The following is a 23,054-nucleotide window of genomic DNA, read 5'->3' as shown; positions in this document are numbered from 1 at the left end:
CTTAAATGTTCCACTGTATGAAATTTAATAGCCATTATATGCATGGAATAGAATTTTTTTTTTCTCTTTTAACAAAGTTTCAAGAGAACATTAAACATTGAAGAATTATTTTCATGAGATAAGAGTGGCTTCCCTTGATAATTCAGCCGCCAGCGTGGTTGTACAAGGGGTTCATTCGCTCTCCCCTCCTGTTTCAGCTGCCAAAATAGGTGTGCAAGGGGTTCATTAGCTCCCTTCTCATGTTTCAGCCACCAGCGTGGGTGTACAAGGGGTTCATTAGCTCCCTTCTTGCACGTGGCTTCAACATGGTGGCAGAGAATGTGCTCAACGAGATGACCTACTGGCCACTGTATGTTGACAGGCAACTCACTCTTCTATTTCAGCTGCACTCTGGCATAAGCTTGAATAGTGCTGCCCCAGATAAGCCTGTGCAGTCCTCGCAAGCTTATCAGAAATGACGCTTTCCACCTAGACTGGATTTTCTTTTAAAATTTACTTTCTTTAAATGAAGAATGCCATTCAAGAAGAAAGTGTCATCCCTGATTAGCATGTACAGGCTAATCTGGAACAACACTTTATGCACATGTATTAAGCTCCATTTTCACAGAGCGCAGTTCAAATGGTTTTGTGTGTGAATACAACGAAATTGAATGAATGTGTACCATCTGTTCTATTTAATGACAATATTTTGCAAACACATTATGCTGTTCTGTGCATAGACTGAATTTATTCTAATAAGTTTATATGCATTTATCTACATAATTAAAGATGAATGGAGATTTTGATCTTTTGTCAACATCTTGAATAAATTTATGTACTTGTTAAATTTGTGATTGTTGCAAATGTGATATGAATCATTAAAAATGTGAAGGAAACATTCAGGAAATATATTTGTTATTTGCATATATTTATATTTCCAGAGCAGTTTCTGCATACAGTTCCATTAAAAAACAGTGCTTACACTTGTTGTTGAAATGGTAAGGTACTTTTTAATCAGTAAGAAATGAAAATTTGACATACACCAAACAATTGTTTATTATGCCCCCCTTCGAAGAAGAGGGGGTATATTGTTTTGCACATGTCGGTCGGTCCGTCGATCCGTCCACCAGATGGTTTCCAAATGATATCTCAAGAACGCTTATGCCTAGGATCATGAATCTTCATAGGTACATTGATCATGACTGGCAGATGACCCCTATAGATTTTCAGGTCACTAGGTCAAAGGTCAAGGCCACAGTGACTCGAAACAGTAAAATGGTTTCCGGATGATAACTCAAGAATGCTTACGCCTAGGATCATGAAACTTCATAGGTACATTGATCATGACTGGCAGATGACCCCTATCGATTTTCAGGTCACTAAGTCAAAGGTCAAGGTCACAGTGACTCAAAAAAGTAAAATGGTTTCCGGATGATTACTCAAGAATGCTTATGCCTAGGATCATAAAACTAAAGAGGAACATATTTTATGACTGGCAGATGACCCCTATTGATTTTCAGGTCACTAGGTCAAAGGTCAAGGTCACAGTGACTTAAAATAGTGAAATGGTTTCCGGATGATAACTCAAGAATGCTTACGCCTATGATCATTAAACTTCATAGATACATTGATCATGACTGGCAGATGACCCCTATTGATTTTCAGGTCACTAGATCAAAGGTCAAGGTCACAGTGACTTGAAACAGTAAAATGGTTTCCTGATTATAACTGAAGAATAATTAGGCCTAGGATCATGAAACTTCATAGGTACATTGATAATGACTGGCAGATGACTCCTATTGATTTTCAGGTCACTAGTTCAAAGGTCAAGGTCATAGTGACAAAAAAAACGTATTCACACAGTGGCTGCCACTACAACTGACAGCCCATATGGGGGGCATGCATGTTTTACAAACAGCCCTTGTTTTGAATGTGATTTGAATGAGACAATTTTCAAAGTTAATTTGACTTTCTGTGAGTCTGTCCATTAATAGTCATGCTAATCTTGAATACAGTTAAAATGTTCACAGTTTTGGATTTTAGCCCTACTCAGTTAATTTAACAAGTGTTGAAAAACTACGTTTTAGATTATGAATGTTATCAGGAGGCATAAAAATTTAATTTCTGTAACTTTTCCTTCTTTTTCGTAACAGATTTGCAATGTTAAAATCATAGTGTATATCGTCCCATTGATGCAAAAAGGTACCATATGCCTTCTAATTTCAATTTCACGTGGTACCTTTTGGCAGCAAGGGGCAATTTAAAGTTATGAAATATCAGTAAGCAAATAAAACTGAATTGAAATCACTTTACTGTTTTGTTAATAAGTAATCATTAGAGGGAGTTAAAACATAAAGGGTTTGTAATACTGACTTGGAGTGTTTCTGCTGTTTTAGTAAAACTTGCTGATAACTTGTGGATTAACAAAAATTGACATTTGAGCCGTGCTCTGTGAAGGAATGGTTTAATGTATGTGTGAAGTGTCATTCCATTAGTCTGTGCAGTCTGCATAGGCTTCTCATGGATGAGACTTTCCTGTTTTAGGATATTTTTCGTTTAAAGAAAGTCTCTTTTTAGCAATAATCCAGTTTAGATGGAAAGTGTTGTCCCTGATTAGCCTGTGTGGATCTTACAGGGCAGACCCTTTATATACATGCATGAAACCCCCTTTTCACAGAGCGCGGCTCGTTTCTATTTAGGTACACATGCGCTACTTAGTTGCAACAGCTTGGATAAGTCATCATGTGAGCCTCGTTCTGGGAAAAGCGGGCTAAATGCATGTGCTTAAAGAGTCATCCCATATTTGCCTTTGTCCTCCCAACAGGCTAATCAGGGATGACACTTTCTGCTTTTTTGGAATAAGTTTTTAGCTCGACTATTATATATGAAATATATATAGTGGAGCTATCCTACTCACCCCGGCGTCGACGTTCCGTTCCGTGCCGTTAGCATGCAAATGTTTAAGTTGTTGTACTACCCCAATTATTTTCATTGTCCCTTTACATATTGCTTTCATATTTTGCATACTTGTTTACCAACATGATCCCAACCTATAAACAAGAGTAGACAACTCTATCAAGCATTTTGTCATAATTATGGCCCCTTCTCCACTTAGAATATGCAGCAAATGTTAAAGTTTTCGTACTACCCCATTTATTTTCATTGTCCCTTGACATATTGCTTTCAAATTTTGCATACTTGTTTACCAACATCACCCCAACCTATAAACAAGAGCAGACAACTCTATAAAGCATTTTGTCATAATTTTTGCCCCTTTTATACTTAGAATATGCATATTATTGATAAATCTATGTTAAAGTTTTCATACTACCCCAAATATTTCCTATATCCTTTGACATATTGCTTTTATATTTTGTGTGTATACTTATTTACCAACATGACCCCAACCTATAAACAAGAGCAGACCACTGTATCAAGCATTTTTACATAGTTATGGCCCCTTTTACACTTCTATAATTGAACATTTTGCTTAAATTGCCATAACTTCTTTATTTATGATCACATTTTATTATTACTTTGACAAAACAACACTTACCTGAATGCCACAATGGAATCCACCCAAACAATACCCCATGCCCCTACCCAGAATCCCTCCCCCCCCAACCTCCCATCCCAATTTTTTTTTTAAACATCATCTAACAAATAACCCCACCCCACATTATACCCCCCTCTCACCCCACCCCCTCCCTACCCCCCCCCAATTTTTTTTTCTCTTTTTTTTGAAAGATCGTCTAATAAATGACCACACCCCACATTATACCCCCTCTCACACCCCCCCCCCCAAAAAAAAAAATATTAATTTTTTTATTTTTTTTTAATTTTGAAAGATCGTCTAATAAATTATTGAATATGAACAATTTCCCCATGATGGCTTACATTATAATGTCAAGCACTCGAATAGTCGAGCGCACTGTCCTCTGACAGCTCTTGTTTGTAAATGAAGTCTCTTCTAAATGAAGTCTCTTCTAAATGAAAATTTAGTCTAGTCATAAAGTGTTTTCCCTAATAAGCCTGTTCAGACTTTACAGGCTACCAATCTGGATTGATACTCAAGCAAGTGCATTGGTTTTCATAGAGCACAGCTCACATTTTTCAGTACACATATGGTACTAAGTTGGAATAGCTTAGCTCAGTCATCATATGACTACAAATTAAAGCCCTATCAAACTTGTTGAGTGCTAGTAGACTGTTACATGACCATGGTGTGCAATGTGTGTGACATGCTTGCAGGAGTGGGTACCTGGTGTGTGCCCCATTCTACATCACAAGCTTTGTGGTGACTGTGCAGGTAAAGTACTCTATCACTGACAAATTAGTCACAAAGTAAATTTGATGTGTAATTAATTATTTACTTTTTTTATTAAGCTAATTTGGTTATAACATTTTAAACAAAATCGTGGAATAAAATGAGCCTAGCTGTGGAAAAAACACTGCTTAATGAATCGGAGTAAAGCATTCTCCAAAATAAGTTTGTTAGCAGTGACTTACTTTACACAAGAAGGTTTTTTTTGTAGAACAGAAAGTGTCTCTTCTGATTAGCCTGTAGGTCTGCACAGCCTGATCAGAAACGACAATTTCCCGCTAGAATGGATTTTGGTTTTAAAGAGTATTTCCTTACAATCTAACATCCATAAATTGGGAAGACACTATGTAAATGCATCAAGCCCTGTTTTTCCATAGCTAGGTTCCTTTTTACTTGTCATGTTTTTTGTTCAGAGTTATGGAGCCAACGACTCGCCATCACTGTTTGAATTTTTCACGGAGGGCATCACTAGGCTAGTTGGCCGCACCTACCACCACACTTGGCTGGTGCCCATGTGGCAGCTGCTGGTCCCCACGGCAACATTGAGACTGTGTCACTACACCGTGCAGTAGGTTGTCTCTCATCTTGTTGTGCGCTTTATCACTGAGGAGAGGAACAGAGTTTTGGTATAGTTTTGTTAAGGCCTTCTTCATTTGAGCCTTGTTCTGTAAAAAAAAACTGGGCTTCATGCATTTCTGTAAAAAGTTGTCCCAGATAGGCCTGTTAAGTTGGTACAGGCTTATCAGAGAAAATACTTTCAGCTTTTGTGGGGTTTTTTTTGTTTATAGAAATGTTTTTCATAGCAAAAATCTATTTTTAGCAGAAAGTGTTGTCCATGTTGTAAGGACTGCACATGCTACTCTGTGACGACACCTCGAGTGCATGAATTAAGCCCAGGTTTCCCAGAAAGGGACTCGCATGTATTATTCCCCTGTGTACTTTCGCCTCACTATGATCAATACAGAGATGCTTTGCAAACATGCTTTCAAATACCCCTTTAAAATGATCATCCTATGTCTAATCTTCAAAAGATGTATTCTGCATAAATCTTTGTTTATTTGATTAACATGAACCCTTTCTAACATTTTCAATTAAATTGAAGTATGACGGGATGAAAGCGTTAGTTAAAATATCTCTGTGAAATAAATTTTAAAAAATTCCAGTAATTTTAATAAGATTTGGAATAGTTTGAACATAGTTTACTTTACATTTGATTTAATTTGATTATTTGCCCATGGGTTGGCAGAGGGTAAAGAAGAAGTCACTTTTCCCTTGACTGGGAGTAAGGAGAAGGCATGAGAATTTAAGGAAAAGTCATGTTTTGGGTTGTGTGTTTTATAATTAATTGCATTATTTCATTTTTTTTATTAAATACTTAATATAATTAATGAAGACAGTACATTCACTTAATATTGGGTTATCAATTATCTTATATGTTAATTGAATAAACTATCAAGTGAAATCAAACCAACAAACAAACAGCTCTTAGCAATTAAAACATTCAAGTTTGCAGAAAAGTGAGTAATATATTTACATCCATACACCATCCACCCCACACAAAAATATATTTATTTTTGTTTTACGGGGGATATTTTTGTATTATCAATGTCAATATCATATCATATTAAGTTTTTTCTGTACAAAAAATTATAATTACCTTTGCAATCATATTCCCATTCAAAACAACAATAAAACCTGTTAAAACTACAAGTCTTTGTAAATCTTAACCGATGTAACAGAGTTTTATTGTCTGACTTTCTCAATAAACAAATGTCTCAAAAATCTGCATTTTATTATGACTGATAAAAATTGTGTCCGTTTGATATTAGAGCTTTTTAATGTGGTGGTATTGCGGATTGCACTGGCAAATCTGGGATGACTTTGTATGCACTTGCATTAAGCCCAGTTTTATCATTTGATTGATAACATTTACATGTTTCGTGTCTACACTTAACAGCTCTTTTTCCTAACATCTGAAAGTCAAACCATTATTTGAGGAATTAAAGAACTGGTTTTGGGAAGAAAAGATACTTTTTTGCCATTTGAAATATGACTGAATAATCGCTGTAAAATAAGCCAAATAAAGCAATCCATATCTTGAACTCAAATTATGCGGAGTCCATGAACCATATACACTAAGTACCTTGTCAATAATTCGTAATTTCAGTTACGTTGTCAAAATTGTACAATCATTCAAGTTCATTTAAAGGTCACCCTGTCTTATTTTCTGTTAAATGACGGACAATTGATTTCTCACTGTGTCATAATACCATTGTATATTTAGTCTGAGTATTCACAGTCTCAATGCCTTCAAGCCAACCTTATCAAAGATCATCAATGCCTTCAAGCCAGCCTTATCAAAGATCATCAATGCCTTCAAGCCAGCCTTATCAAACATCATCTGGCTGTTTTTGGCTCTCAACTGAATCTTATCATAATTTTTTTTAAATCATAAAGAGTTATAGTCCTTTGTTTCCTGAAATTAAAAACATAAGTGTATTATGTCAGATGCCAAGAAAATTAATACAATAAAGTAATAAAAGGAATTATGCTTACCATCTTTCATGTATAACGCTCTGGTGAAGTACATCTATGTCTTACTCTGCATTTAGTATAAGGTATTCTTCTGTGACCAATAAGTCGAACCTTGCATAGCTCTACCCTTGAATATTCTTTGGCCCAAAATGTTTTGTACTTTCAATCTCTACTTCATGCCAAACACTTGGATGGAGGGAGGGGGACATTTGAGTCTTATACTGAAATCTGATATTATTCAGAAATGCTGAAAAAAATAATTGTTAATATGTTTGCTTTATTTTTATGCCTCTGAAGGAGGGCATATAGTGATTGCACTGTCCGTCTGTCTGTCCGTCACACTTATGCGTTTAGGTTTCGAAAAATTCTCATAACTTCTATGTCGCTTCAGATGTAACATTCATATTTGGTATGCATGTGTATATGGACAAGGCCTTTCCATACGCACACAAATTTTGACCTTGACCTTGAACTTAGGGTCCACGTTTAGGTTTCGAAAAACACGTTTAGGTTTCGAAAAATGCTCATAATTTCTATCAAAGCATTTATCTGGGACATATGTCATCATATGGAGACAGTTTTTGTTAACCAGGTTTTCCAAAGGCAAAACTGGTTATTAGATTGGCGAATGCGGGCAGGATGGGGGGCGGAACAAGCTTGTCCGCTCTCTAATTCAAATAGTTTTCATCCGATCTTAACGAAACTTGGTCAGAAGTTGTATCTAGACAATTAATATCTAGGGCAAGTTCGAATATGGGTCATGCCAGGTTAAAAACTAGGTCACAGGGTCACTTAATGCGTTTTAAACATTAAGCATGTTGTCCGCTCTCTAATTCAAATAGTTTTCATCCGATCTTTACGAAACTTGGTCAGAAGTTGTATCTAGACAATATCTAGGTCAAGTTTAAATATGGGTTATGCCAGGTTAAAAACTAGGTCACGGGGTCACTTAGTGCGTGTTAAACATTGAGCATGTTGTCCATTCTCTAATTCAAATAGTTTTCATCCGATCTTGACGAAACTTGTTCAGAAGTTGTATCTAGACAATATCTAGGTCAAGTTCGAATATGGGTCATGCCGGGTCAGAAACTAGGTCACGGTGTCGAAAAACAGTTTGATTTTGAAATTAGGGGGGTAATTGTGATGAACAATCAGAAGCAATGCACATTTTGAGTTGCAGTTGTCTCCCTTTATCAGACTTTTTAGTAGAAATGCACATTTTGAGTTGCAGTTGTCTCCCTTTATCAGATTTTTTTTTATTGAAAACCTGGTTTTGTGACAATTTTGTCCCTTGTTTTATTTTAATCCCACCAGACCACACAGAGCCGTACAGATAATGCAGATGACACAGATTCATCTATTTTGACCACCTCTACAAGCATCCAGCTCTGAACTTCTCCTTACTCACTCAAAGACCACAGCCAGCCAATCAGGCATCAGAATCTCACCATTCAACCAATCAAAAGGAGCCACACACTCCCCCAAGGCAGCAGCATACCAATCAAAGCCATGCACACAGTCTGACCAATCAGATGTCTCCTACCATGTCATCAGCCATTCACCTCAGTCCTGTGCTGGGGAAATCAACCAATCAGGACCATGGTTCCATACTGAGTCCTGGCAGGGAAAGTTATGTTTCCCACTCAACAGAGAAGGATAGGGATGATGCAAACATCGAAACGGCTGCACTGTCACATTTGAAACAATTTCAAGATTATCTAAACAGGTATTTGCCATTTAACCATACTGGAGAATTTCCTTCATTTCTTTATGCAAATGCATTTGAAAAGTTGCTGAGAGGATTAATCTTGACCTATCATATCTTTAGCTAACCTAGCACTTATCTACATGTTTGTTTAGCGTAATAGTGTTGTTTCTGCTTACATCTTTTATATCAGATAAAGTATGATCATGCTCCTCTTAAGTTTATTTTTTCTCAATCTTTAAAAGACATGTATTGTGAAAGACAAATGACCTCATGAAAGGCATGAAGACAATTTGTAAACACTTCAGTTCTCAATGTATTCAAACTTGCTTGGTATACTTTTATAAATGGTTAGCAGCAATGTATATCAAATAGAAATACAATAAATTCTGTTGTATAAATGATTGGATATTAATTAAATACTGCACTGTTTGCAAATGGTAATTTCATGGCCGTGAATCACACCATTTAGAGTCATAAGAAGCTATGTAACTGATAATAGTTCAACAACATTGTAGAGTAATACGAAAATAACTTTAAAACAATTTTGTATGTAAGTACATGAACATCAATTCATGCCCATCACCCCACATTAGATCTTACATTCCTGTAATTTTTGTTCAGTTTCACAAAGACCCCTGAGTGGATATCTAGCATCAACAGTCAAGCTGAGATGCATGGTGGGGGTTCTGTCACTAGCACCCCTAGATTGTCATCACCACCCAAGATAGCTGCACTGCTGTCCACTCATCTGCATAATATACAGGTAGACAACTACTTGGATTCATTTACTTTAAGCTGAATCTTAAAATTGCTATATTTAAAACAAGAAATATCTTTTAAAAAGATATACGGCGTTGATTGTGGTTGGAGTTTATGAAAGGTAAAGAGTTCAATGAATGAGATCAAGGATAGAGAATGTATTTTTCTGTGCAGTTCTCAGCTGCATCACACACAGTACGGGATGTTACGCGGAGTTTTTGCGGCTTATTTTACATTATTACATATTGCTGGTCATAAACCTATAGATACAAAACAGAAAGCCAAACGAATAATGGAAGTGAAATTAAAACATATGAGTCAACCGGCCACACGCGAAGTTTCCGTACATATTTTTAATATTTATAAGCGCATTTTTCTCACAAACCTGTTTTAGTGGTTTGTCGGGCATTGCTATTTGATTCGAGTTTTAACAGTTTCGAAAATCATTGCGCTATGCTTAATACATTAGTCAATATGGTGGACTTATTCTTGTTAAATTAATTAAAAATGATATGTATCATGGTATTGTTGAAAACAATTAAAGAATCTATTGTTGACATACCATAATTGTATCGCTGGATATCTTCATTTAACATCTTTCTGGTCAAAAGAAAATTCCAGTTCACCTAGTTCACGCAATAGCGTCTTTATTATATAACGATTATTTTACTGGCCGCGAACATCGGTCAGCACATAAGGTAGTAGTGAAGACGCAGCGATGACCTGTATATAAACTCTGACATTCACACACACTAACCGCAAAATGACAAAGGTGTAGAATCTACGCACAAATTGTATTGATGTGAAGAGTTGAGTGTAAAATGTTCTATCTATCATGCCTTTTCATAAGAGATAAAATTGTTTCATGCTGAACATGCAGTAAAACAGTGTTAGAAAGACGCGGCCATGTTTCCAATGTTCTGGTGGTATTCTCAAATCAGCCAATGACTAAATGAAGTGTATTCATTTGTGGGTAGCCGCGGGCATTTTTATGAATGAAACCTAAAGGTCACATAAGGTCAAAAGTGACGTTAAACAGCTATGCCGAAAAAGTCAATTAAATGTTGTAACATAATCTAGTGGATTTATTGTAAGTGAATTCCACCCAAAATACTGCCATCAATTGGGAATATGAAGCATTAAAGTTTGTTTTGTTTCTCAGTGTCTTAACTTCTTATTTGTTTTTATCAACAGCATATGGCACACCACCCAGCAGTCCAAAGCCAATCAGGCCAGGCCTTTCATCCAATGAAGTCTTAAGTAGCCAATCAAATGCGAGATGCAAGACTCTTCAACCAACCATCACACTCATTACATTCAGCCTCCCAACCAAACTCTATTAACCAATCCGAGAGAGCTTTACCTTTCTCAGCAACATTCTAGTCTTCCTGCTAGTCTCAACTTCCAGCCAATCTCATCCACCAGATTTCCTGTCAATCAGACAGAAACTCCACCCCCAAGGATGAAACCATCCAATCAGATTGAACTTTCTCATTCAAATTTGAATCAAACTAACATCACTGTGTACAGCGACTTAGCCAATCAGACTACAACTTCAATCAATGCCTGGGATGTTGTGGGATGGATCTAACAGAGCGGTGCCTATACGTCCACCTCACCAGTGTGACGACACTTATGCAAATGAGGATAATCAGTCCATCATTTCAGGTACCCTATCTGTTTGAACAGAAACAAGTATTTGTCATGTACAGTTTACTTATTATATCATTAACCAGCTGCATGATTTGTGACGGGAATTTGTAAGTTTATTCTCACAACATCTGTATTCCGTAGAACTGCATGTTATAAAACTAACTGTTAAATAATCATTATTATGACTTATGATTTGTATGCCCCCCTTCGAAGAAGAGGGGGTATATTGCTTTGCACATGTTGGTCGGTCTGTCGGTCCGTCTGTCGGTCCGTCCACCAGGTGGTTTCCGGATGATAACTCAAGAACGCTTGGGCCTAGGATCATGAAACTTAATAGGTACTTTGATCATGACTTGCAGATGACCCCTATTGATTTTGAGGTCACTAGGTCAAAGGTCAAGGTCACGGTGACTCGAAATAGTAAAATGGTTTTTGGACGATAACTCAAGAACGCATAAGCGGCCAACAGGGCGAACTCTGAACAATATAACTGAAGCAACTGGTCTGTAATCATAAATCTATAATTTTCAGTCCAATGAAACATCATCATTTGTGTAAAATAAAGCGGATCAGTAAAAATATTATCAGAATATGAGATTTTTTGTATATTTTGTATATTAAATATTCTGGTAATGTTTAATTTTGTTGATTAATATAAATATAAGCAGGACAGGGGAGGTAATACACTATTATATCTTTCTTATATACAGGGGAAACAAATGCAATAAGTTTAAATTTCATGTTTAATAAATAGAGGATATTTGTTCATGTCAGTGTGAGATCATTTGTTATTTTTTATGATCACATTTTATTATAACTTTGACAAAACAACACATACCTGAATACCACAATGGATTCCACCCAAACAATACCCCACGCCCCTACCAGAATTCCCCCCCCCCAACCTCACCCCCCAATTTTTTTTAAACATCATCTAATTAATTACCACACCCCACATTATACCCCCTCTTACCCCCCCCCCCACCCCCCCCTACACCCCCCATCCCCCTGCTCCCCTTCAAAGAAGAGGGGGTATATTGCTTTGCACATGTCGGTCGGTCTGTCGGTCCGCCCACCAGGTGGTTTCCGGATGATTACTCAGGAACACTTGGGCCTAGGATCATGAAACTTCATAGGTACATTGATCATGACTCTCAGATGACATCTATTGATTTTGAGGTCACTAGGTCAAAGGTCAAGGTCACTGTGACCCGAAATAGTAAAATGGTTTTTGGATGATAACTCAAGAACGCATAAGCGGCCAACAGGGCGACTCTGAACAATATAACTGTAGCAACTGGTCTGTAATCCTAAATTTATAATTATCAGTCCAATGAAACATCATCATTTGAGTAAAATAAAGTGGATCAGTAAAAATATTATCAGAATATGAGATTTTTTGTATATTTTGTATATTAAATATTGTGTTAATGTTTAATTTTGTTGATAAATATAAATATAAGCAGGACAGGGGAGGTAATACACTATTATATCTTTCTTATATACAGGGGAAACAAATGCAATAAGTTTAAATTTCATGTTTAATAAATAGAGGATATTTGTTCACGTCAGTGTGAGATCATTTGTTATTTTTTATGATCACATTTTATTATTACTTTGAAAAAACAACACTTTCCTGAATACCACAATGGATTCCCCCCAAACAATACCCCACGCCCCTACCAGAATCCCCCCCCAACGTTACCCCACCCCCAATTTTTTTTTAAACATCATCTAAAAATAACCACACCCCACATTATACCCCCCTCTCACCCCCACCCCCTACCCACCACACCCCCAATTTTTTTTTTGTAAACATCTAATAAATTTCCACACCCCACATTATACCCCCCTCTCACTCCCCCCTACCCACCCCACCCCCCAATTTTTTTTTTGTTGTTGTTTAAAACATCTTATAAATTACCCCACCCCACATTATACCCCCCTCTCACTCCCCCTACCCCCCCCCCAACTCCCCCACCCCACCCCCCCATTTTTTTTTTAAACCACACCCCACATTATACCCCCCTCTCACCCCCCCCACCCCCCCTACCCCCCCAACCCAACCCCCAATTTTTTTTTTAAACATCTAATTAATAACCACACCCCACATTATACCCCCCCTCTCACCCCCCATCCCCCCTACCCCCCCACCCAGCCAAAAGAGTTTTTTTTTAACATCGTATAAATTACCACACCCACATTATACCCCCCTCTCACTCCCCCCTACCCACCCCCCCCTACCCCCTACCCCCCCAAAAAAAAAGGATTTATTTTTTTATTTTTTTAAACATCTAAATAAATTACCCCCACCCCACATTATACCCCCCTCTCACTCCCCCTACCCCCCCCCCCCCAACTCCCGACCCCCCCCCCCCAATTTTTTTTTTTAAACCCCACCCCACATTATACCCCCCTCTCACCCCCACCCCCCTACCCCCCACCCACCCCAATCTTGAAATTATATTCTAAGTGTGATAGGTTTTTGATATGCCAACAATATTCATTAAATATGATGATGATTGCAAATTTTATTTTATATTAACTAGTTTTAATTTTACAATTTTCATATTATTTTTAATGATATCAGAACGTCAACAAAGACATGTTGTTGTTATTCTGTCTAAGTTATCTCTTTCACATGAAATGAGGATAAACAGTGCGCACACATCTGGACCTTTGCGTTAAGACACTTATAGATTTGAATGGGATGTGTTCATTGTAAACTTGTGATATTCAAAGTTATTCCACAATTTTGAAAACTGAGTTGCCTCTTACATGTACATGTAGATTATTCAATAGCGAACAACTTAAGTGCCTTCAGCGCTTTGATTGATAACAAGGACTTATAAGGAGTGTGTGACATCCACTTCTGGGGCATTCGTTGACATCAATGCTCTAATTCAATAGAGCAGTATGACAAAAAGAACAAACAACATATGTTTTATGCTTATGTCCCCTACCGGTGAAACCAGAGGGGACTTATGGTTTGCGCTCAGTCTGTCAGTGTGTCTGTCACACTTTTCTGGATCCTGCGATTACTTTAAAAGTTCTTAATATTTTTTCATGAAACTTGAAATATGGACAGATGGCAATATGGACATTATGCACATCATTTTATTTTGTTACTACGTCAAGAATTAATGTTGCTATGGCAACAAATTTATTTAAAAAATGTGAAAATGGTGGAGTTTCACCGGTATGGGACTATTGCTTGGCAATAGTCTTGTTAAAAGAAGAATTAATTTTTTATCAGTCAAGCATATGGACCTTTAAGATTAAAATGCAACCTTTTCTGTTATCAACTAGCAGAATTTAAACATTGTAAACATATGCTCAATACTTTGATTTTACAGAAAATTATGTATTCATGCGTGTGGATTGATGACATATTCAAACATTGAGATTTCACAATCAATGAAATTTAAGAATATGTGTACACATTTTTTTTCAATAAATAATTTTACCGACATAGATTTTGTGGAGTTTCGAGGAGTTAGTCTGTGTTAAAGGAAGACAGATGATAAATGACACAAATTGGCTTCAACTTGTTCAATAAATTGAAACGATATGTTCCCCAAAGAACATATACCGATGATGATGATGCTAATGATGATTATGTTTATAATGATGATGATGATGTTGATGATGATAATAATGATGATGAGGATAAGGATGAGGATGATGATGATGATGTTGTTGATGTTGATAATTATGATGATGGTGGTGGTAGTGATGATGAGGATGATGATGGTGGTGGTATGGATGATGATGATGATGATGATGATATTGATGGTGATGATGATGGTGATGATGATGATGGCAATGATGATGGTGATGGTGGTGATGGTAATAATGATGATTATGGCATGTTAAAGAAGAATAATGTGATGATGATGATGATGATGATGATGATGATGATGATGATGATGATGATGATGATGATGATGATGATGATGATGTTCAATAAATTGAAACGATATGTTCCCCAAAGAACATATACCGATGATGATGATGCTCATGATGATTATGTTTATAATGATGATGTTGATGATGATAATGATGATGATGTTGGTGATGATGATGATAATGATGATGAGGAGGAGGATGATGATGATGATGAGGAGGAGGATGTTGATGATGATAATAATGATGATGATGATGGTGGTGGTAGCGATGATGATGAGTCGGAGGAGGATGAGTCGGAGAATGATGATGACGATGATGATGATGATGATGATGATGGTGGTGGTGGTAGAGATGATTGTGATACTGATAAGATGATGATAATGCACTGACACTATTAACTCATATTTAATTGTATATTAACTTTTTTTATATGCACCCTTGCATTGATTATAAGCTTATGGGTATTGTGTCAACGGCAGGATGCCAGTTTAGAGAAGTGTCTTACCTAAGAATATTGGGTCTAATAAAAAGAATGATGTGTCTTGTCATAATCAACCTTGTTAGTGGTAATAATTAGGGATGCAAGAGGTTACACAAATCATTAACCGGTTAACCTTTTTTCGTAACTGGTTATTAACCAGTTAACCGAAACGCCTTAATTAGTTTAAATGATTTAGAGTACGTAAAAAATGTCATACCGCTCGTACCGCTCTGTAGAAACAAAAGTAATTTGAAATTTGAAATCGCGCGCGTTGACAACATGCCAGTTTCGTAATAAAATGTATTATACAATTTATTTTTATCATTTTGTAAATGTGTGATATATATTTTATTTAGTTTTCCTGAGTAAATGCATAGGAGTAAAAAAAATAAAGAACTACACGATGTTCATTTTCACGTGTTATTGACTTATTTTTGGTTGGGCCGCTTATATAACGTTCGCGTCGTATTGCTCACAAAAATGGTGAGTTCCTTTGTTCATTCTGTTTTAATTTTTGATACTCAAATTGGCTTAATACAGAAATGTTTTTTCCCTTTCAATTCGACATAAAGTGGGTCATGTGTGTTCAACGAACCCGCATCTCTCCTTATTCAATAATTGCATATTTTGTTGTTTGCATTTTAGCGTTTGTTGCCGAAGTATTATCGTTTGATTTCATTATACAATAAAAAATGTGAGTAAAATAAAGGACACGAATGCAAATCAAATTAATTGTGACCCAAATGTAAGTATTTTAGTTTATATAATCAGTACATTTATTTAATAGCGAAGTATTTTAGTATTATGATCTCAAATACGGATAGTTACGTATGTTTGTTAACGTACCATAGTGCGCACATTTTAAGCAATGACACAAATGCTAAATGTAACGGTTTTATTTGTTAAATATTTTCAATTGATGTTTAATTATTTAATAAGTAAATAGTTTGCTTTCTTAAAGGGGCCTTTTCACAGATTTTGGCATTTTTTAACTTATTCATTAAATGCTTTATATCGATAAATGTAAACATTGGATCGTAAAAGCTCCAGTAAAAAATCAAGAATAAAATTGAAAAAAAGGAAAAGAACATTGCCCGGACCAGGTTTCGAACCAGTGACCCCTGGAGTCCTGCCAGAGTCCTGAAGTAAAAACGCTTTAGCCTACTGAGCTATTCCGCCGATTACACATACTTAATATATTTTATACCTTATATAAGCAATCTTCGTAGTTTCACAAAATTTAACGACAAAAACAGAACTCTCCAAATTATTCAATCGTTTCGCGTTGCAACGCTTTATAATTTTTAGGTTTTAAAATCGTCAAAAGATGCATATAATGGCTATATTAGACCATGGTAAATGTTCAGTATTACTGTTTCCTCACAAATATCATAACTAAAACGAAAATTTGCGAATCTGAAACAACTTTTTTCAATTTTGTCAATTTACCAAAGCGTGAAAAGATCCCTTTAAATAAAACTTGCATCGGACGGTAATGATGGAATCGTTTGACGTAGATCATCATAAGGATCTTAATTTTTGATAAACAAAAACAACGTTAACTCGTCAAGATTTTAACTACGAATGCAATTTGTGATACGATTGTTACTTATAAACAAGGTATTTTTCGCGAGCAATCGGTGTTGGATATTGGTTACAAAAAACATCAAAATAAGCCGTCCAATGTCTCAACTTTTTTTTTAATGCAAGTTCAATAAACGTGTCAATTACGTCTTCGCTTATAGCTCCTACTTCCCGCAGTTCGTTAGTTAAATTTTCACGAGTAGAAAAACACTTAAGTGTCACTTATCAAAACGTACCCCTTATTTGTTATCACCAAAGGTATTGATTAATTGCTTTATAAATTCGATTGTTATACGTTATTTATTATGGTCGATGGTGCGGCGTGTTGTTATAACTAGTCGCCATCGCAAGTTGGCAGTATGTCACGTGAAAAAAGTAAAATGGTATGAATTATTCCATGAAAACAAAACATAATCAAATATTTGTCCACATTGACAATCATTTTTTCTAGGTTAACCTTTTCCCGAAAATTTGACCAGTTAACTGTTTTTTTCTGTAGGTTAACCTCTTGCATCCCTAGTAATAATTCATATGAGCATGTTAACTACATTGAACAATGGCTGGACACATTGTTACAATATATATGATATTTAAGTGTTGTTCTATTTATGATGTAATGTAATGTTTCCTATGTTTACAAGGTGCAATTGTAACACAGTATCATAAAGAGAAGGAATCAAAGATAAGGTTGTCTGTTAAACATCGTGTTTGGGAGTAATGTCGATTAGTCCGTTTAAAACCGCATCAGTGTCAGACTGGCAAAATAACAAAAAAATAAAAAGTCCCGTGGAACCTATCAATGTGCTGAAATATTGTCATAATTTCAAGTGTCTATAAGCATCTCAAATTACTCATCGAGTGCTGTCAATTATGTCAAGACAAGGCTTGTGTTATCCCCATGTGTCTGTCCTCCTTCTAGCCTTTTGCGTCAATAGTCCCCTTGTGAACACTGTATAGGCATCATTTATGACTCAATCTTCATGAAAATTGTACACAACATGCATCACAATGATAACTTGGATTCGGTTTGGATTGTATGTACCGCGTTCTGTGAGTCTCTTGTGTGTGTTTTTTATCGAAACGGTCTATGGGCTCGTGGTTTGATGAAATTTGTCTTATGACCGTGTTTATTTACTGCATTTTTGATAAAGTGCGTATAGTCATCAGGTCATGTAATTATATGGGTTTTAATAAGTGTACAAAGTCTCCCGGCTCTGTCAATCTCTGGTGATCATACAGTGAATATGATATTTAGGGTATGCGGATCCCGATTTCTGATATAGTAGCAATACACACCAAGTTCTGTGAGTCGTGGGTTTCCTTATACAATTGGTATAGACGCACCTTTTTTAGGTATTAAGCTTTGATTTAGATGGGTATAGACTCCAGATTCTGTGTGTGACCGGTTCAGTTATAGAGGGTGTAAAGGCATATGGGTCTGTGCTCCGGCTATAAAGTAAATTGTTAGGTACACTACAATGTTTTCTTAAAATAATTCTGGACCAAGTATGAGGTTTAAGCTCCTGTTACAACGGTTTTACCCCCAATAATATGCATATTGGCCTATCCTAGGTAATGACCCAAGTTTTTATGTCCCCCACTATAGTAGTGGGGGACATATTGTTTTTGCCCTGTCTGTTGGTCTGTTGGTCTGTCTGTTGGTCTGTTTGCGCAAACTTTAACATTTTGCAATAACTTTTGCTATATTGAAGATAGCGACTTCATATTTGGCATGCATGTGTATCTCATGGAGCTGCACATTTTGAGTGGTGAAAGTTCAAGGTCAAGGTCATCCTCCAAGGTCAGAGGTCAAATATATGTGGCCAAAATCGCTCATTTTATGAATACTTTTGCAATATTGAAGATAGCAACTTGATATTTGGCATGCATGTGTATCTCATGGAGCTGCACATTTTGAGTGGTGAAAGGTTGAGGTCAAGGTCATCCTTCAAGGTCAGAGGTCAAATATATGTGGCCCAAATCGCTTATTTTATAAATACTTTTGCAATATTGAAGATAGCAACTTGATATTTGGCATGCATGTGCATCTCATGGAGCTGCACATTTTGAGTGGTGAAGGTCAAGGTCATCCTTCAAGGTCAGAGATCAAATATATGTGGCCCAAATAACTTATTTTATGAATACTTTTGCAATATTGAAGATAGCAACTTGATATTTGGCATGCATGTGTATCTCATGGAGCTGCACATTTTCAGTGGTGAAAGGTCAAGGTCAAGGTCATTCTTCACAAGGTCAATGTCATCCTTCAAAGTCAAACGTCATTTAGGGGGACATTGTGTTTCACAAACACATCTTGTTGATTGTGTGTATTTGTTGTATACATGAGCATCTTTTCTAGAACATTTATTTTGTGCCACACTGTCTGGCAGCTTAAATGGTTCTTATCATCTATATATGAATACAAGCTTTAATATGGTTTCTCTCCAGCTGATGACATAGAAGGTATATAGGTACCACGTTCTCTAGATGTTAGGATCTTCAATATTTGGTCCATTTGCTCAATATTATTAAATGTATCACCTTGCAGTTATATTCAACGATTTTTACAGAGACAAATTTGTATTGGGAATATTGTCATACTTGTGATTCAACAATGAGTATGTTTAAATCTACACATGGTTGTAGACTAGCCAATTGATTTTATCAAGTAATGACAAAAAAAATTATAAAAAGATTTTCTCCCTTGCACGATCCACTATGAATTTCAAATATTTAAAGAGTATGTACATCTATGAGCAAGCTAAATAGGGAATATAATACTATGACGGGGATAGTGTCAATGAACTTGGAGTTAAATATGTGATGCCTTTTTAAACTTTCTTTAAACTGTCAAATTGTTTTTGTACTCGACCAAGGTAATGTTTTATGCATAAATTAGATACGAGGCCACAGAAAATAAAAATAAAAATCGAAAAAACAAACTCAGTTTAAAATCTTCGGTGTTTTGAGATTCTCCTTGTTTAATTTCGATCTACAAACTATTCAAGACCACTTGCAAATATGGTTGTTGACAATATCAGCTTCAAGATAGTCAAGAGCAGTTTTCGGGACGGATATTTTAATAATAATACTCAAGTGTTCACGGAAGTATGTATGTAGGATGATGAGAGCTCGCGATTATTTATATCCATTGGAGAAAGTTAGATACAACACTAACTAATTGAAATGTTCATTCACGTATTCATCAGAGTTTCTCAATAACGGATGGATGGAGAAGAAAAATAATATATATGTTTCTATGTAGGGATACATATTAAAGTATATACTTGTATTTTTTTTTTCTTACCCATATATGTATGTAACAAACTTAAATTTATATTGAATTGAATAACTTTATTTTAAGTTTTATTGTATACATTTTGTATAGTTTAATATCATGGGCTGTGCAGATATATAGAATATAACCTACAATTTAATTTATTAGGCATATGAATTTCGAGAGCATGTATAAAGTTTTTTTCAATATGGCAGCCGTGGACTTCACAACTGAATCACTTGGGGTTTAAAACAAGATCCCTTGATAAACTTAAAGTCAAAGCTTCGTATAACTCTAAGAATAAAAATATCCTGGAATAAATGTAAGAAAAGCCATTCATTTGTAAATGCATCGTTTTATTATGAGTCTTACATACTAAATAAATACATTGTACTCTACATGTATATTGCATACAATATGCACTTTTAAATGTTCGTTTTATAACTATTTACTTGCATGCAATAGTTGAACAAAAAAGCTTTCTTAAACATAATTGAGTGCGCATACTTATGTTTATAAGTGGACAAATAATTTCTTGAACAATCTTCACACAATTCATGTAGCAGGACCTTAAATTCAACCACTCAATTCTCAGATTTGCAGTTAATTGCAGTAAATTCCATGGAGCTAGCGGGCCGGTATCTTGATAGCCTTCAGACTGTTTTTATCTCTGAAAGGTATATTGTAATGTCCGGACTAAAAGTACCACTGACACCAGGATTTCAGTGTAACTAAAACTGCAGTGGGCTGTTATTTGTTATAAACAAGAAAAAATAAAATAATTTATAGGTTGAGTAAAATTCGGTTCATCTAGACTATATTAGAAAAAAACAAGACAGAAATGGGGCCAGCAGTTTTTTTAAGCTATAGGAAAACAATATGACGACTATGCAGTCACTTTTGTTTACAGTAACACATAAATTGTGAAAGTTCTTCAACACAGTAACACACATTGCATTGTTATTATTTCTTGACATGATTATGTTTTTTTTTAAACAATTGGCTGCCACTGGTGCTAGGGCTGTTTTCTTTAAAAACAATTTTGTAAAACCTTGCGAAAAACCACCTGCTCATAATGCTTTAGTTAAAGTCTTAGATTAGCGCCTTAGGACCTTTTGCCCTCTTGTGTCTTTTCTTGTATACCTTCTACGCCAGTCAGGCCTAAGTCTATATCAAAACAATCAGATGTTTAGTTTAACAGCGCTTAACCCATTGCTAATATTAAATCATGACAATTGTTCAGTTGTTACTTTATTTTTGTTTGACTGTCAAGCATAGAACAAATTTTGTGCACATTATATCCTATCCACGCTTGATGTTCTGTGATTTTAAATAAAACTATACAATAACAACATTTTTGATAAAATAAGTAACGCTCTGGTTACAGTGCACATGATAAATGTCTTTTTTTTCACATTGAATTATACAATTGTATCCAAAGTTGTGTATTTTATTCAAGAGTATTGGCCAATTAGTCGGACTGTACCATACTGATCTACACATCTTATCTATCTTATCTTAAAAGCTGTTTCTTGTTCATGTATGCTGTATCATCATGTTTTTTAACCCATTTATGCCTAGTGGGCTCTCCCATCCTTCTAAATCGGATCAATTTATTTCCAAAATAAGGGATGTCTAGTATATTTAATTCTATATTTGGAATAGTTCTTACAGAAATTCCTTTAAGCAAACAGCGCAAACCCAGATGAGACGCCACATCATGCGGTGTCTCATCTGGGTCTATGCTGTTTGCCTAGGCGTTTTTCTAGACGCTAGGCATAAATGGGTTAAAGTCCTGATTCACTACCAACAACCTTCCAGCTCACAAGGAACTTTGTATAATTGGTGTTCAATATACATAATTATGTATCTTTATCATGACAAGCCAGTGATGGGGTAAGATTTGTGCTTAAATACATTCTAAATGTTTTTTTCTTTGAAGTGAGTCAAGAGGCACTTATTCAGAAAACGGATGCAATCTTAATAAACTGCTATTCCCACCCATCCACTATCTAAATACTCGCAATCAACAAGGATGTGTGTTGACCCTCTTGTATTACTGTAGCTGTTTTATCCCGAGGTTTTGACCTAGATTTCTTACCATAATTGTATACATTGAGAAAATTGATGGCAAATAGAACTGCGCACAGGTTTATGTTTTTCGCATGTCCATGTCAACATTAGTAGATTTCACGCAACTATTAACAATATCTGTAAGGTGCAGGAATTTAAGTCCATAATTATAATTTATGTTTGCGTAACTATGATTATTTAAAGTGTTTAAGTAATTGCAATATGGAAAAGAATGGAAGTATATAGTCGCATATATACATTTGATTTGGAGTGCTGACTCCTTTGAAAGTATTACTGGCTACTCAAATTTGTATGGAGAACACATTGCCCCATCAGCATTTAATAATAATTGTCAGAGACAACAATTCATAAATAACTGAAAATGAAACAAGACTGAAATAGATAAAACATTAGAACGAGAAGGAGAGGTCTCCACAATAAATTAACATGTTAGACTGAGGTTATTTTCACTGATGTAAATTTGGTGTGGTGCATGTATTTCACTGATGTAAATATGGGGATGGAATTTTACTTATGTTAATATGGGGTGGTACACTTATTTCACTGATGTAAATATGGGGATGGTATTTCCATGATGTAAATAAAGGGTTGTATTTCACTGATGTAAATATGGGTCGGTATTTCACCGATGTAAATATGGGGTGGTATTCCACTGATGAAAACATAGGGTGGTAATTCACTGATGTAAATATGGGATGGTATTTCACTGATGTAAATAAGGAGTGGTATTTCACTGATGTAAATATGGAAT

At 35.7% G+C, this 23,054-nt stretch overlaps 2 protein-coding genes across 2 annotated transcripts in view; both read left to right on the top strand.

The window, feature by feature from the left end:
• Nucleotides 1–23,054, top strand: part of LOC127833221 (CAP-Gly domain-containing linker protein 1-like) — a 606,687-nt gene that overhangs the window by 552,390 nt on the left and 31,243 nt on the right. The window lies entirely within an intron of this gene.
• LOC127833230 (mitochondrial outer membrane protein SLC25A46-like) overlaps nt 1–23,054 on the top strand; it is a 111,568-nt gene that overhangs the window by 64,758 nt on the left and 23,756 nt on the right. Inside the window, exons 5-11 of the mRNA XM_052358398.1 lie at nt 249–349; nt 921–977; nt 4,231–4,288; nt 4,717–4,929; nt 8,153–8,564; nt 9,168–9,309; nt 10,500–10,973. Of these exons, the coding sequence (XP_052214358.1) occupies nt 249–349; nt 921–977; nt 4,231–4,288; nt 4,717–4,875 (375 nt within the window). The 3' untranslated portion in view covers nt 4,876–4,929; nt 8,153–8,564; nt 9,168–9,309; nt 10,500–10,973. The remainder of the gene's footprint in view (nt 1–248; nt 350–920; nt 978–4,230; nt 4,289–4,716; nt 4,930–8,152; nt 8,565–9,167; nt 9,310–10,499; nt 10,974–23,054) is intronic.

This window comes from Dreissena polymorpha, chromosome 6, assembly GCF_020536995.1.
Source record: "Dreissena polymorpha isolate Duluth1 chromosome 6, UMN_Dpol_1.0, whole genome shotgun sequence".
Classification (NCBI taxonomy): Eukaryota; Metazoa; Mollusca; class Bivalvia; order Myida; family Dreissenidae; genus Dreissena; species Dreissena polymorpha.
Note: the sequence above shows the minus strand (reverse complement) of the source record. Positions and strands in the feature narration are given on the sequence as shown.